This window comes from Rana temporaria, chromosome 1, assembly GCF_905171775.1.
Source record: "Rana temporaria chromosome 1, aRanTem1.1, whole genome shotgun sequence".
Lineage (NCBI taxonomy): Eukaryota > Metazoa > Chordata > Amphibia > Anura > Ranidae > Rana > Rana temporaria.
This window is the reverse complement of record NC_053489.1, coordinates 524,382,599-524,400,196: the sequence shown is the minus strand read 5'-3', so window position 1 is coordinate 524,400,196 and position 17,598 is coordinate 524,382,599. Positions and strand designations below refer to the sequence as shown.

Below are 17,598 nucleotides of genomic sequence, written 5' to 3'. Positions count from 1 at the left end.
CATTAACTACGAAGTACAATGAACATTCCAACTGGTAGTCTTTGGTAGTAATGTCTATTGTGCATTAGGTAAAGTTCACACTCGCCCATTCCCTGCATTCTGCAGTGGATCGCTCTTCACAATGTGGCTAAACGGCTGCTGTCAGGCATTCAGGAGGCTATCCTCCTTCCTTCTAATTTTTTTATTTTTTTTGAAGGCCTATTTACAATAGGACTAATGTGCTGCAACCACAAACCAAGTGTTTTTTGGTTTGCGGTTTTGGCGTGTTCCTGTTTACTTCAATGGTTGAGTTTGCCAAATAGGGTGCCACCTGTCAACTCGACATGCACATTAAATTTGCTGTGACGCAAATCCTTAGGTGGGTGGTAAAAATGCAGCTCAATTGCCTGTTTTTACTACCGCCCGTGTGAAAGAAGAATAAATTTACATGTAGCTTGGGTTTGGATATATTCAGTATTGAAAAATATTAGGTATGATATTACTCTAGTTATCATGTTTGCATCAGGGCAGAGGAGCCCTATGAAGCTGTGCTTTCAATTGCCTGCAATGTAACATGTGCTTTCTTTATTTGTGAAACAGCCTCCATCCTATGAGCAGGTCATAAAAGAAATTAACCAAGTCCAAGTTACCACACCCAGTACTAATGTTGAGCCCAGGCGGACATCAACGTGTGCTACACAGACAGATTTTCCTTTGGAGGATGATCGCCCTGGGCCTGGCAATAATGTAATTCATCAGCCTGTTCTCTGTGATCAAGCCACAATCACAGGTAGGTTTAAAATTCTGGTTGTACAATAAAAATCTAAAACTTCTACATTGCACAGCTTATAATATATAATGTTAATGAAAGGGGGTGTACTGACTTGCCCTTAAAGCTGTGTCAAAGCTCTTTTAAAATTACATGTGGTGCACACATGTAGATGTACAGTTAGAAACACATTTTTAAGAAGCATTTTTCTAACACTTTATACATCTTTATTGAAATTAACACTGTTCGATAGAGCATGAATGCGTAAGCTGGTATATGTGAGCTGACTGAGTCACGGTAAATTCAAGCCCTAAGTCCCTTTCCCACACTTGTATATAAGTAGGCTTAGATTCATGGGTGACCATATGAGGTGTCAGGTCTTCATCTACAAAAAGGTGTTTAAAAGGTGTGAGGGAGGAAATATCCCTCATAGAGTGGCCATGTATCTCAAAAAAGGGATGGAGTTGTCTATATCTTCAACCTCTATGTCTAGCCTGCAGGGTGTCAAAACTCAATAGCTTACCACAGCTGGCAATGCCATCGTCCACCCAGGGCCCAAAAAAGGCCATTTGTTCACCAAGAGGGAAGCACAGGAACCCACCCAGCGGACCTAATGTTGACCGGGGGGGGGGGGGGGGTCAAATTCAGGGTTGGGTTAATCTGATCCCAAACTGAAAGAGCATGGACCATCAATGGGCAAGTGGTATCAGACAGTCCCCTGTGTTCCCAGGGCAGCCATGATGCATATGATAAATTCCTGCCTGCCATACATTTCTCTAGGCAGACCTACAGCTTGTGGCGAGTATGGAAACGCCAGTTGGGGATCCTCTGAAGAACAATAGCCCGTTAATACCGCTGTATGTCTGTGATTCCCAAGCCACCCGCATTTTTTTTCGCCCACCTCAGCACCCTCAGGGCTATTCTTGGTTTCCGTTTATTCCACACAAACCTGGACAGCACACTAGACAAATTGGTGAAAAAGCTTCTAGGCAGGGGTACCAGTATCATCTGCAGGAAGAAAAGTATGCGCGGCAGAATGTTAATTTTTATGATATTCACCCGCCCCAGCAGCGTGAAAGCAGTTTTTGTCCATTGTAAAATGTCCTTAACGGCATCGAGTAACGGAGGATAGTTGGTAGCATGTAGAGTATAAAAGCGGTCTGTAAGCTGTATGCCCAAATATCTAAGGGAAGACTTGCCCCAGGTAAAAGGGAAGGCAAACTGCAGGCTATTTGCTAAAGAGGGGGTCAATTCGATAGGCAGGATCTCTGACTTTTTTAAATCGATTTTAAAGTTACATAGCGATCCAAAATGTTTAAAAACGTCATTTAAAATGATCGTGTGAGGGCTTCACATCGTTTTTTGTCTTCTAAAAAACGACGAAAAAAAAATTCTAACATGCTTAAATTTTTTATGTCGTTTTTCAAAATGTCGTTTTTTGTGTCATAAAAAATGATCGTGTGTGGGCTAAAACGACGTTTTAAACCCGCGCATGCTCAGAAGCAAGCTATGAGATGGGAGCTTGAATGGAACAGAGTGCCGTTGTACGTGTTGTACGTAACCGCGCTTTGCTAGAGCATTTTTAGAAAACGATGGTGTGTGGGCAACGTCGTTTTTTTTGATGGAGTTAGAAAAACTTTGTTTTTTTCATGATGAAAAACTTTGTTTTATTTCATCACAAAAAACGACCGTGTGTACGCGGCATGAGAATGTGGGTTGAATGATGCGGACTATCAGACTGAGGACATCTAGTGGCAGAAAAAACATTTCAGGGGAAATCTATAGATTAATGGTGAATAATGCAGCTGTTCTTTTTATTTGATCTTTATTTTAGGCTATTTATATTTTATCTTGTTTTTGGCTAGAGTTCTGCTATAAAATATATGTCAAAAGAGCTTGCCATTTTTTTTACTGAAAATATTTTGATGTTTATTGGTGCACAATTTAATGAATATTGTTACTATTTTTAGTGCAAAGAACAGAACGGCCAGAGAGACCCCGACAGCCAGTACCATTTGTGAAAAACAATGTTCAGGACAGTGGTCACCAGATAGCAATCAGTAACACTGCTGGGACCAGCACCCGGCACGAAGACACAAATGTCCCAAATATCATCAGATATCCAGTGCCAAGACCAAGGACAAAACCAAATCTTAAACCTTTAGGAAACAATAGTCTGAGTATCTTTCAAGGAAACGGTGAGTTCTTCCAGGCCACTGCTGAGGGAGAACTGCCATCCAGCCAGTCTTGTCCAGGATTTAATGATAACTTCCTAGGGGAATTATTTGAAATAAACAATATGAGCCATGAAAGAAGCCAAAACAGTATTACGGCACGAATCAAAGCCTTTGAGTCTCAAGGTGAAAGTACCGAACATCCTCGAAGACCAGAAATTGCTCCACGCTCCATCAACACTAAAAGCGGTGGTCCTGGTAAGCCTTCTGTAGCTCCCAAACCAATTTCTAATAGGACATCTGGAGAATGGGAACCAGGGAAAGACAACAAACCAAAATGCACACCAAGAGAAGGGCTTATTCCAACCAGTCTGTCAGATTCTGGTGGTGTGACCAAACCAGAGCTGCCAAAGAAACCAAAGTCAAGTGTTGTAAAAAGCAGCAGCTGTGACATCCCAGATGTACTCCTTGGAACATCTGTGTCTGTTATTAACAGTAAAGAGTTGGACAGGATAGTCCCAGTTCCTGCCCCAAGGCCTATGCTACCGAAGAAAACCTTGCAGACTGATAACTCTGTACCGGTAGGAGCCAAACCATTGATTTCTGCTCCAAAATTCTCTATAGCAACTCAAGCCAAAGCATTTAATGCAGTTGAAACTCCTGGAACCCGAGTACCTGCACAGGTCACACAAAGCAAGTCGGTGGGTGAATTAGACCTGATCAGCTTTGATGACGAAGTTTTACCTCCTGTGTTACCAAGTCCAGAAGTTAATGATTCCAATGCAAATTCTGGTAAGTGTTGATACACACATATGCTATATTTTTTTCTTTTTTCCTAAACAGATTAAAGCAGTTATGTTTCTGTGCCTTTACTGACTTTTTTTAACAACTCTTAAATTCTGGCTAAACTCAGGATTGCTAAACATTGCAACATTTGATTTCCAAAAGAATGCATTTTATTTTCAGATCCATTCCAGCTGTTTTCCAAGCATGAGACTGAGAAGGAGCAGCCAGGTCCTCCTGTTATATTAAGAAAGCCTACAGTCATTCGGATCTCCGGCAAACTAGGCAAATGTAAGCAGCATGATCATGCCATAGCTTAAGCATTTCTTTTACAGGTCACTTTAGATCTTGTTAGCATTTAAAAAAAAGAACTTTGTTGCTTACTGATATCCAGGGCTGCTGTTAAAAAGCACAGGGCCTCATACAGCCAAGCTGACAGCCCCCCAAATACAGTTTACTATGCTTCAGTTATGAATGACACAATTCCGACACGGAAAGGATCTAATTAAAAGTATAAATAAATCCTATAGTGTATAGTAATCACAAATAATTATTTATTTGGAACCTGGGATTCATAAAATGTACAGATCTATATGCAGTCAGGAGTTGCTCTGTTTGTTCTTGATGGCATTGCGTTTTCGGCTGAAAGCACACTACCTGTCTCACAAAGGGCTGTGTGGACAGTTGTAACTGAATTGATCCTTAGACCAGTGGAGCATGGAGAGAAGATGCTGCAGTGGAGCATTGGGCAAGTAGATTTTTTATTTTTTTTTGTTATGTCCCGCAGACCTAAATGAGCAATCGACCTTTGCGGTGTGGTCACAACCCCACTTCAAGGGATGATGTTGAAGTCTCCTGGAGTTGGGCTTTAGGTCTTTTTAATTCAACACCCCAAGCCAAGTACAACCAACGTGGTCTTTTTAATTCAACACCCCAAGCCAAGTACAACCAATGTGGTCTTTTTAATTCAACACCCCAAGCCAAGTAGAACCAATGTGGAATTTACATATTAAGAGCATTTTCTATTTGAAATCGCATTATTCCGTGAAAGTAGGGCAAGTCTGGCAGGGGGAAAAAAAGGGGAACATACAAAAGTGCAGAGGTGAGTGTAGAGCAGTAATCAAAAGTCCTGTCTTGGCTTAGTGCTTTGGTCCTTTGGTATGACTTGGCTTTATGGTATACTTTCTGGGGAATTTTCTTAAACTGGTACAGACAGAAGCCAAAGCAGCTGTGCATGGCAACCAATCAGCTTCCAACTTCAGATTTGTAATTAGGCTTTGAAAATGAAAGCTAGAATCTGTTTGTTTACTAGGTGGAGCTGAAGATTTACCTCTAAAGATTCTGTCTTCCTCAGTCTTCGTAAATTCCTCTCATTGTATCTATTCACATTTGTAACATTTAGTTCTTTTTTATGAATCGTATTATATATTTCTTTCTATTTTCTTAGTATGTTCAATCAGGTTACTTGCCAGTATAGCATAAAGCTAGTTATACTAATATCAAATTTCGTCCGTTTCAGCAGGGACTGGCCAAATTAGGATCCATGTTTGGGCACCCTGGTTGTACAGTAGATTGACTTTTGTACAACCACCCTGTCGAAAAAATGCCTTTCAATTAACCCCGCCATCCATAGCTGGCAGTGCTGATCAGTATGTTCCGACGGTGGAGAAGTTTCTCATCAGGACACAATAGTTCAGCAGGAGTGATTCCCCCATCCACATTAAATGTGTGGATAGGGGAAATCCAGGCAAATTGTTTTCGTTAAATCCTCTGGTTGAACAAAAAAAAAATGTAATTTATGGGATGCTTAAAAATATGTGGGGTATTCAAGGTGTTCACCTGCATGGTTAAAAACCCTGAAGCATATATAGATGGACTGCATAGTCATGGCTAAGCCCAAATCCAGCCAAAACATTTATTTCACTTTAGAGAGGGTAAGGGTGTCTGTCAAGTTTTTATTATTGGCTGTGCCCCTATTGCCTGGATTTTCTGTCACTTCGTGTCAAGTCTGGAAATTATAGCAAATCTCTCCAAAAGGGACCCATACTAGAAAACAAATTTTTAGTAGCGTGAGGAACAGTTCGTTTCTGGCAATGCTTTTTAGTTTTGTCCTGGCCTTTCAAATTGTTTGTGTGTTTACCCATACATCAGGGCTTCTTGGTATTTCATTAGTTCATTATAATTCTTTATATTCCATGTTGAATCTGCAGTTAGCATTTCTTCCTAGTTTCTTATGTTGACTAGTCTTCATGAAAGATCATAGTGTCTTCCTGTGTTCACAGCATGTGAGGAACTTCAGGCTCCCCCACCGCTTCCTGCAGAAAAACCAGTTGGTCTTTACAATAAAGGTGCTGCAAGAGCACGCCCTATGGTTAGAAAAGTAAGTACTATACAATATTATTTCTTTTGTCTGGTGTTTGCCAGTTATCTATATATTGTCTTTTTATGATGGTTCTTTCCATTTGTACTGGCTGTAACTGATGTACATAGATGTGAACCCCTATAGCCCAGCATAACGAAAAGAAAATGTAAATCCCAACTGAATGGCATGTAGTTTGCCAAAGTATAAGCAACTGCTTTTTTTTTTTTCCAATCTCCTGCAGCCACTTTTTGTTTAATGCATGCACTCTAGGGATGGCTGCATGGCATTTTCCAGGGTGATCCTGATGGTGACAACAGAGAACCGTAACTCTGTAATGTGTGTTAAAATTGACACTTCTAGTCCATCAGAAGCCTATAGAACAGGGAGATAATAGATGGGCATAGTTGAGGAACAGGGGAAAAGCATTGTTAACCTAACAGGAAGAGCCTGAGCAAGGACCTTTGTGGCAGGATCTCCAGGTACTATTTTAATGGTAAGCTACAGACTTTAAAAAAATTGTAAAAATTACCTAACATGTTAAAGCTTACAGAGATTTTGGTAAATAGGTTTACATATACTTTGAATTTAAATGAGATAGTCACTGAAAACATGTAATTTAATTAGCATGGCTGTGAAGTAAAACAGTACGGCCTGCACCCCATTTTCTTTTTTAGTTTTATAAACATTTTGAAACTGTTGTTACTATTTACAGTACTTCATATACTGAAGCAAACTTTGTTTTTTGTTGCAGGAATGGGAAACATTTGATAGTACAGAAGAGCCTTGGCCGAAGCCAGTTCTGCCTACTAGGTATGCACTGTATATATTTTGTAAAGTTAATCTTATTAAACACATTTGGCAATTCACTTCTCTGAGTTTTGTTTCTCCCACAATATTAAGAACTCTCTGTACATTGCTAAGCAATAAGGTTTCATAAACATCTGCAATTGATGTTGGCCATTCCTGTACTCAGTCAGGAAGCAGTCTCCTTTTGATGGTATAATTTTACCTTGCATTCCTGTCTAGGCCAGCTGGTGTTAAAGTAATGGAAACTGCACAGCAGCCTCCACTGAAAGGTCCCCCAGGTCGACCACCACCTCCCAAACTTTCCAGAAACGCCTCAAATCGAGATGCCGTTCCTCGTTCATCCTCTGATGCAGGCCTTGGTGCAAAACAGAACACATCTGGTATCAACAGATCAAAGAGTCAAGTATTTAAGAGACAGCAACCAGATCTACCTCCTCGACCTAAACCTGGGCATCCTCTGTATAATAAATACACGGTGAGTCTTCTACTGATGTTAGTACAGGTCTCTTTAGAGTACGGTATTTACCACAATAGAACTTGTGGGTCAGTGTCCAAGGCAGTAGAAATAGATGGGGCAACGCAAGCGTCAGAATTTTACAAATTGTGATAATTTTTTTATTTCCTCTTCTGGAATCCTCTGGAATTTTAAGGCTGGGTTCACACTATTGCAAATTGTATGTGGGTTTTTACCGCATCCAATTCGCATGTCAGGATATTGTGACCGGCTCTCTATGGAGACAGTTCACACATCTCCAGAGTGAATTGCACAGGCGTCGTCTTGTCCGTTTTTAAGGTCAGAATTCAGGCCCAAAAAAAAAGGCATCGGGCCCCTGCTGTGAACCCAGCCTTAAAGCTATATCCAGAACAGTAGGATGCAGGGGTTGTTGAGATCAGTCAAGAGGCTCTTTATAGTTCAGGAAACAGACTCTGTGGTTGGATGTAAAGCAGACGGCATTGTCTCCAGTAGCACATTTCAGCAGTTGTTTTTGCTAGAATAATCACATGACACAATGGGCAGGGCTTGTACATAGGTGTGTCATCATTCAGGTAGGCCTAGAGCAGCATGATGTCTAAATATAGCCTTGGCTCTATTACCACTTGCTATGGTCATGAACAGTCTGAGAAATGAAATGTGTACACCAGCAGATACAAAGATTGTGCTTAGGAAGTTTGTGCTGTGAGTTGATTTATGATAAATAAATGTAGTTACACAAATAGAAAAATTAAAAAGTCGACTAAGGCCCCTTTCACGCGGACGGATAGAATGGTGCTTTTAGCTGCGGATTTTACCGCAGCTAGAAGCACACAATGCTTTCCTATGACACCCTTCACACACTACAGTTACCTGCGGTTTTGTTGCCCGTGATTTTGTGCGGATAGAAAAAATAGAACTGAATGTGTCCAGCTGTGAAGTCCCGCAGCTATCGGCACATAACCCCAGGTAACCGCAGTGCACGGTGTCAGCTGCGTTTGGTATGAATCTTGAGGGGGGAACTCCACGCCAAATTTCAAATAAAAAACCGGCATGGGTTCACCCTTCAAGATCATACCAGGCCCTTGGGTCTGCTTTGGATTATAGGGGGAACCCCCGTACGCATAAAAAAAACGGTGTGGGGGGGGGGTCCCCCCAAAATCCATACTAGACCCGTATCCGAGCATGTAGCCCGGCCGGTCAGGAAAGGGGGTGGGGACGAGCAAGCGCCCCCCTCCTTAAGCGTGCCAGGCCGCATGCCCTCAACATGTAGGTGCTTTGTGGCAGGGGGGCGCCCTGTGGCCCGCCCCCCGGAGTCAGCTCAGGGGGGGCTTTCTTTTAAGCTCTTTTACGAGCAAGGGCCCTGGGCTTCTTCAACGTCTTCCGCCGGGGGGGGGGGGGGGGGGGTCCCGGTCTTCACTGCCGTCTGGTTCTCTTCCGCCGGGGGGGGGGCGCTTTCTTCTTTTATCTCTTTTACGAGCGATCCGCAGTCTGGTTCTCTTCTGCCGGGCCCGCCCCCCCCCCCCCCCCCCCCAGGGCTTCTTCAACGTCCTCTGCCTTTGGGGGTGTCCCGGTCTTCACTGCTATCTTGTTCTCTTCCCTGGGGGCCCCCTCTCTCTTCTTTAGCTCTTTTACGAGCCGGGGGGCCCCCGGGCTTCTGTTGCCTTCTGCCTTCTTCTCTTCTTCTCTTTTACAGAGGCAGGGATCCAAGTCAGATCCCCGTTCAATATCGTGCCGTGGCTAAACACAACCGCAGCTAATCGCACTGTACAAATGCAGCTGACCGCTGTGCCTGGAGTCTTGAATTCCAGCAAAAGATAAACATGCTTTTATCTGCGGCAAAACGGCCATCGGTGTAGGCCCCTTTCAAAGATCAATTAAAAAATCTTGCCTGTTCTCAGTATTATTATTTTGTTGTAGCAGTGTTATTACAGTGTATTGTGTACTCATGGGTGACTGTTTTCTGTTTTAGCTGCCTCTTCCTCATGGAATTTCCGAGAAGGATATTGTAGCTAGTAACCCTCGAGAGCTGTCATGCAAGGTAAATCTACAGTAACAGCTTATGTGTAAAATGTGGTGGCAAGATATGGTGATATAAATATTATGTGACCAATATGTGAATTTGCAACCTGAGTTCACCTCTGCCATCCTTTTCTGTGACATCATTGGGAGGCGGCTGTCCTTCATTTGCTGAATGGAAGCCGATGCCTCCTGGGGTATGTGACATACATATCCAAGGAGGCACCAGAAGCAGAGCCTGTTATTCTCTCCTAGACAAGAATGGAGGACGAGAGGCAGGTTGGAATAGAAAAAAAAAATGAAAACAAACATTAAATAAAGAGGTAGTGTGGGTGGGTTCAGAAGAAGGAAATGTTACTTTTTAGGCCTTGTTAACGCAAGGCGTACATAACTGTATACCCATGAAGGGCCATGTTTTCCAGCACAGGGATGCATGTGTGTTCCATTCATCCCCTGTGCAGGCAGTCCCATAGCTGTCAATTGGGACACAGCAGCTGCACAGACACAGCCACTGGTCCCAATGTGACATTGGTGTTGGTGTATGGCACAGAATGCATGAAAGGTGTATGTCTCATGTAAATAAGGCTCATGTATAAACTTCTGCTTTAATTAGATTTGGACTAGGTGGGTTAAATGGAATCCCTGTCAGGTCTTAAATGCGCTCTGTCTCATCCCCTCCATAAATAACTGTAATCAGGAGGGTGAGGTGAAATTTAAAGCACTATGTTGTTGGACATTATATATACTGTATATATGAGGTCTGTCCGGTAAGTATCCAGCCATGTAATATGAAAAATGTAGACATTTTCTGAAGAAGATACAAGCTAACACTGTACATAGGACAATGGTGCCTCTGTTGCCTTCAAAGTAGGGGCCTTGGGACCTCACATACAGTAGTTCTCCCAGCATCTCTACTGATGTTCAAAAAACTCCTTTGTGGGAATCGTCATCGGCTGCCTCGTCGTATTTTCCTAAATCTTCGACGGTATTAAATCTCTTCCCCTTTCAAATGTGATTTTAGTTTTGGGGAAAGCCAGGAGTCGCAGGGCTCCAAATCTGGGCTGTAAGGGGCTGGGTCACCTGGGTGATTTGATGTTTCAACCATCTTTGAAGCGTTTGTGCCAAACTTTTATTTGCACTGCACTGATTTCTTCATCCCCAAAAGCCATCTGAATTGTTTTCACTGAGGAATGTTCAAGCTTCACACAAAATTTGATGCATATTCGTTGCTCTACTAGCGCAGTCATTTTGAATGCAACGGCCACACAGTACACATGTTCATTCAGCGGCAACTAGCATCCCCACTGACTAGTACAGTGAAGTCATCACTGTTCATGCATGCGCATTCCAGTCCTCTCTCATTGCCTGCCAGGCTACATTGATGTTGTGCAAAAAGTTAATGTTTATATTTGCAAAGCCTGGACTTTTTCCCGAACAGACCGTGTATATATTATGATAAAATTCAGTCTGTGTCATCTGAGCTTCTTTCACTTTTTTGGGGGAAAAATACTGTAATTAATATTTAGCAGTGTGTTTGTATTATGTGAAACGTAATTCTTCCTGTGTCTCTATACCTACAGCGAGGAGAGGTGTTGGTGTTGCTGGAACAAACAGATAACAGTCTTATCCATTGCCAGAAAGGTGGTATAACAGGGGATGTTAAAGTGACCAACATGAAGATCATTACTCCACTAGATGACAGTGTGGAAAACAGACCGAAAGTAAGAACCCCCTACTATAGTACTTTTGAAGTTTAATAATCATTCTCACTACAGTGTATATATCTGGGCTAATTAATGATGGATAAATGGGCAAGGTGGAAATGTTTAGGATAGGTATACATTGCCATGTTTTGGTCTTAATTTGGGCTTCATCTGTGACTTTTGAGCATGGATACACGGATCTTGCTGAAAAATCTGTGTGACAGCCATTGATCTATTTCTAGTAGAGTAAAAGGGAGGTGCTTATCACACACACACACATACTGTACACTTGATTTACAGTGGGGCAAAAAAGTATTTAGTCAGCCATCAATTGTGCAAGTTCTTCCACTTAAAAAGATGAGAGAGGCCTGTAATTGTCATCATAGGTATATCTCAACTATGAGAGACAAAATGTGGAAACAAATCCAGACAATCACATTGTCTGATTTGGAAATAATTTATTTGCAAATTATGGTGGACAATAAGTATTTGGTGAATATCATAAGTTCATCTCAATACTTTGTTATATATCCTTTGTTGGCAATGACAGAGGTCAAAGTTTTCTGTAAGTCGTCACAAGGTTGTCACACATTGTTGCTGGTATGTTGGCCCATTCCTCCATGCAGATCTCTTCTAGAGCAGTGATGTTTTGGGGCTGTCGCTGGGTAACACGAACTTTCAAATCCCTCCAAAGGTTTTCTATGGGGTTGAGATCTGGAGACTGGCTAGGCCACTCCAGGACCTTGAAATGCTTCTTACGAAGCCACTCCTTCGTTGCCCAGACAGTGTGATTGGGATCATTGTCATGCTGAAAGACCCAGCCACGTTTCATCTTCAATGCCCTTGCTGATGGGAGGAGGTTTGCACTCAAAATCTCACAATACATGGCCCCATTCATTCTTTCATGTACACGGATCAGTCGTCCTGTTCCCTTTGCAGAGAAACAGTCCCAAAGCATGATGTTGCCACCCCCATGCTTCACAGAAGGTATGGTGATCTTTGGTTGCAACTCAGCATTCTTTCTCCTCCAAACACGACGTGTTGTGTTTCTACCAAACAGTTCTACTTTGGTTTCATCTGACCATATGACATTCTCCCAATCCTCTTCTGGATCATCCAAATGCTCTCTAGCAAACCTCAGACGGGCCCGGATATGGACTGACTTAAGCAGGGGGACACGTCTGGCACTGCAGGATTTGAGTCCCTGGCGGCGTAGTGTGTTACTGATGGTAGCTATTGTTACAATGGTCCCAGCTCTCTGCAGGTCATTCACTAGGTCCCCCTGTGTGGTTCTGGGATTTTTTTCCCCATTCTTGTAATAAATTTGACCCCACGGGATGAGATCTTGTGTGGAGCCCCAGATCGAGGGAGATTATCAGTGGTCTTGTATGTCTTCCATTTTCTAATTATTGCTCCCACAGTTGATTTCTTCACACCAAGCTGCTTGCCTATTGCAGATTCAGTCTTCCCAGCCTGGTGCAGGTCTACAATTTTGTTCCTGGTGTCCTTCGACAGCTCTTTGGTCTTCACCATAGTGGACTTTGGAGTGTGACTGTTTGAGGTTGTGGACAGGTGTCTTTTATATTGATAACAAGTTCAAACAGGTGCCATTAATACAGGTAATGAGTGGAGGACAGAGGAGCCTCTTAAAGAAGAAGATACAGGTCTGTGAGAGCCAGAACTCTTTATTGTTTGTAGAGGAGGCCAAATACTTATTTTCCATCATAATTTGCAAATAAATTATTTCCAAATCAGACAATGTGATTGTCTGTCTGGATTTGTTTCCTTATTTTGTCTCTCATAGTTGAGATATACCTATGATGACAATTACAGGCCTCTCATCTTTTTAAGTGGGAGAACTTGCACAATTAGTGGCTGACAAAATACGTGTTTGTGTGTATGTATGTATGTATGTGTGTGTGTGTGTGTGTGTATATATATATATATATATATATATATATAATATAAAAATATACATGCTGGTCTATCATTTCCTCCAGCGCCTATTGTGTGGAACATTGCTATAGAGCGGGGATATGCAATTAGCGGACCTCCAGCTGTTGCAGAACTACAATTCCCATGAGGCATAGCAAGACTCTGACAGCCACAAGCATGACACCAGAGTCAGAAGCATGATGGGACTTGTAGTTTTGCAACAGCTGGAGGTCCGCTAATTGCATATCCCTGCTATAGAGTCTAAAGCTGAAGTTTAGTATTTTTATGTCGGGGGGGAGGGGGGGGCAGCGAGATACAGCAACATGCACATTATATATGGTATATCCCCCATTATCAGCAGGTGGCTGCTTCTGCTAAAAATCTTCCCTGCTGTGCCACCACCAGAGCTGTCGCTGCAAGGGACATCCTGTCATTTAACTGCTGTACCCCCCCCCCCCCCCCATAAAAAAATAATACAATTAAACTTCAGCTTTAACAAGGATAAGATTGCTGGGGGCACTACAAAAAAGGCTAGTTATTTTTTTAATATAATTATAACTTACGAGGCATAGAACTTGGGACACAGAACAAATTTCAGCAAGCTCCAGGCTTTGAGAATGCCAGACAATTAATAGTATACTAGTATTTTACAGTTGTAATAGCTTTAATATTAAACGTTGCCTTATGGCTCTGCCCTTCCTAGGATGTGCTGCCTAGACTGGAGGACAGCCATACTCCGCATGCACTAGTGCTACATGACTATGCAGGAGGTAAGTAAAGTAATTTGTTATATGCTATTAATTCATACACATTTAGATAAAAAAAGATAAGTTGGTTGGGCTGTCTGTCAATTTTCAATCTATCATTTGTTGTTTTTAACCAATTACACTTGACTGTAACTTTTAACTATACCAATATTACCTTTTTGTGTTTGTGAAGGCCATGGTATTTGCAAAGTTCAATTAATGAAAAATTAAAGTGGTTCTAAAGGCATAAGTTTTTTTTTTCTACCTTTTTAAAGCGGTTGTAAAGGCATAAGGTTATTTACCGTAATGTATTTTCTGTCGGAAGGTAATAAACCTTCTGTGATCAGCTACTCCCTTCCCCAAGCCCCACCTAAATACTTACCTGAGCCCGATCTTGATCCAGCTCTGTGCCTCGCTCTCTTCTCATGGACATGGAGGCAGCAGCAAGAGCTATTGGCTCTTGCTTCTGTCAATCAAATCCAGTAAGGAGGGAGCAGGGGCTAAGTCGAACCCTGCGGTGTGGGTGTCAATAGATGTATACATCCCGAATCTTGGTTGAGCCCGCACAAGTGCCCCCAGAGCAGGAGACTTGCTATGGGGGCCATCGAAAGGGAGCAGGACTCCAGAAGCAGAGCAGGTAAGTATGACATGTTTGTTATTTAAAAAAAATTACGTATCGGATGGAATCAACATTGACTATTTGCATATCTTTGTTCCTTGTCTTGTCTAACTGTATTATTCATTACATTTCCCTGATTTATATTATACCTTTTGAAAATCAGATGTTAATGGACACTTTTTGTACTGTTGGCTAAGTTCTTTTTCTTGTTTGTGTGTCTTGTCACCTTTATAACTTTTTTTACTAAATACAAAATGTGGGGGAAAAAAATATGCATCTTTACAATCACTTCAATACATTATATACAGTGAGGGAAAAAAGTATTCGATCCACTGCTGATTTAGTATGTTTGCCCACTGACAAAGCAATGATCAGTCTATAACTTTAATGGTAGGTTTATTTTAAAAGTGAGACAGAATAACAAAAATATCCAGAAAAACGCATTTCAAAAAAGTTATAAATAAATTAATTTGCATTTTAATGAGTGAAAGAAGTATTTGATCCTCTATCAATCGGCAAGATTTCTGGCTCCCAGGTGCCTTCTATACGGGTAACAAGCAGAGATTAGGAGCACTCCTTTAAAGGTAGTGCTCCTAATCTCAGCTTGTTGCCTGTATAAAAGACACCAGTCCCCAGAAGCAATCAATGAGATTCCAATCTCTCCATAATGGACACATTAAGGTCCTGGAGTGGCATAGCCAGTCTCCAGACCTTAATCCCATAAAAAATACGTGGAGGGAGCTGAAGGTTTGAGTTGCTAAACGTCAGCCTCTAAACCTTAATAATTGGGGAGGATCTGCAAAGAGTAGTGGGACAAAATCCCTTCTGAGATGTGAGAAAACCAGGTGGCCAAATACAAGAAACATCTGACCTCTGTGATTGCCAACAATGGTTTTGCCACCAAGTACCAAGTCATGCTTTGCGAAGGGGTCAAATACTTACTTCACTCATTAAAATGCAAATCAATTTATAACTTTTTTGAAATGCATTTTTCTGGATTTTTTCATGGTTATTCTGTCTTGCTGTTGAAATAAACCTACCATAAAAATAAACCATATAAAATGATAGACTGATCATTTCTTTGTAGGTGGGCAAATGTACAAAATCAGCAGGGGATCAAATAATTTTTCCCCTTTACTGTACACTAAGGTAAAAATGCTTCCAATATCTGACCCCCCCACCCAAATACTTACCTGGCCCCTTTTTCGATCCAGCACTGTGCCTGGGAGTAGCATCACCGCTCCCCCTCACTGTCTCCTCAGAGACATTGGCTCACGCTGCTGTCAATAAAATACTGTAAGAAGGGAGCAGGGGACGAAGCCGAACCACACCACGTCTGTCTATGAACACGCACAGCCCAGCTTAGGATCAAGCTGGGACTTGCTATGAGGGCAGACACAGAAGAGGAGGAGCCAAGAGTGCCAGCTAGAGAACACCAGAAGAAGCCGGTTGGGGGGAAAAAAGCACTGCACAGAGCAGGTAAGTATAACAAGCTGAGCCTTTGCAACCGCTTTAAGTAAGGAGTATTTCACCAAGCAAACTGTGCCCTCATCTGACCTAGGAGGTTGAGAGTGCAAATAATTTGCGAGCACTACTCATATTTGAACATCACAATAATCGGGCTGTCTGTGAACTCCATGTGAGGGTGCTAACAGACACCTATGGCAGTTGGAGATGCTCTTTATACATAAGAAGATTTTCCAGTTTATTAATGGGGTCTGCAAAAGAGTCAATATTACTGCACATTAAATGTCCTAATACAACTCCTGTAGAATGATGGGTTCAGTCAGCTGCTGATATTTTCCCACTTTGTGTTCAGCCTGTTTGCAGCTGGTATTAGCTACTTAAGCACCAGAAGAGCATCAGTTGATATAGGGGTTATTAATATTGGCTATATATGGGAACATTAAATGGAACTATACTGTTCTCCGGTGCTGTGATCCTCTGGAGCTCCCTGCCAGCCATTAACATCTTCAGCCTGGCGGCTTCCACTCCCGCACGTGTGCGTGAGTTCAGTCATCGTGACATCGCCAAAATTCTTATACTGAGCTGTCTTGTGCTAACAGACATATTTTTGTAAATGTTTAGAACATGAAGATGACCTAAGTCTGAGCTCAGGGGAGATTGTATACCTGCTGGAGAAGGTAGACAAGGAGTGGTACAGAGGAAAGTGTAAAGGAAACACTGGTTTATTTCCTGCCAATCACATCAGAGTTGTGGTAAGTGATTACATGTGGCTGCTTTGGGATACAGTAATAGAGATATACAGTAGCGGGCTGGACGTTTGTCCCAAGTTGTAGAACATTTATCAATTCTGTCTCATAGCCAGGAAATGCTAAACGGCAGCAGTGAGACAATTTAGGACAAACACGAGACAGATTTATGATGAGTATCATTCATTCATTCCTCGAGTGGCTGCTCTAAGTACCACTGAATTAAACCTGCTCCTGACCACTTCTTAATGGTGTGTCTGTATTGAGTGAAAATCGGTCTCCTCCTCACGAACATGTCGATTAAATTTAAGAAAACGTGGATCACCAGTTCCTATCAGTGAATCTTGATTGCCACCTAATAGATCTTTGAACTTGTGAGCCAATTCTGAGTTGGCAAATCATGGCTTAAAGACAAGACCCCAAGGTGTTCATCCTTCCCTACTTCTCCCTTCTGCTACCTCCCAACCTATCCTGCTCTTTTTTCTTTTTTACCTTATTTTCTCTTAGCTGATAGATCATTGATAGATATCATTGATAGATCAATGACAACCTCTTCATATTACACTATATTACTACCCTGGCTATACTACCTGGATGACTATACTTTAAATGTTTCTAAGGAATCAATTTTGCTTTTATTCTAGATTCTGTACACCTTCCTAACTAATATACTAATACAAATATTGAAAGATAATCTGTCACATCTTTGGTGATTAATATATTGCAGACTTCTGCAAATCTGTCTCGGTTGGCTGCCCAGGATTACAAACTTAGGAGTCGCAAATACACCTAAAAACTGTTGCACGGAATCTGCTAATTGACAGGCAGCCTGATTTGCAGCTACTTTTATCACTAATATGCTTGATAAATGTCCCTCTTTGACAGTTTGTGTAAACATTAGTGTAAGTGTGAGTTTTGTCTTCAGTAATTGGCACTAGAGAACTGACAGTTGAAATTTGTATTTGTTTTTTGTCACCTTGATGTCATCCTTTTTTCTCTAGTTTTATGAATGAGATA

The 17,598-nt window shown here is 41.8% G+C and overlaps 1 protein-coding gene across 2 annotated transcripts in view; it reads left to right on the top strand.

The window, feature by feature from the left end:
- SH3D19 (SH3 domain containing 19) overlaps window positions 1-17,598 on the top strand; it is a 114,946-nt gene that overhangs the window by 88,486 nt on the left and 8,862 nt on the right. For both annotated transcript variants that reach the window (XM_040331894.1, XM_040331895.1), the window contains exons 6-15: window positions 580-769; window positions 2,719-3,714; window positions 3,889-3,996; window positions 5,988-6,085; window positions 6,819-6,877; window positions 7,094-7,349; window positions 9,319-9,387; window positions 10,946-11,086; window positions 13,707-13,773; window positions 16,457-16,587. In XM_040331894.1, the coding sequence (XP_040187828.1) occupies window positions 580-769; window positions 2,719-3,714; window positions 3,889-3,996; window positions 5,988-6,085; window positions 6,819-6,877; window positions 7,094-7,349; window positions 9,319-9,387; window positions 10,946-11,086; window positions 13,707-13,773; window positions 16,457-16,587 (2,115 nt within the window). The remainder of the gene's footprint in view (window positions 1-579; window positions 770-2,718; window positions 3,715-3,888; window positions 3,997-5,987; window positions 6,086-6,818; window positions 6,878-7,093; window positions 7,350-9,318; window positions 9,388-10,945; window positions 11,087-13,706; window positions 13,774-16,456; window positions 16,588-17,598) is intronic.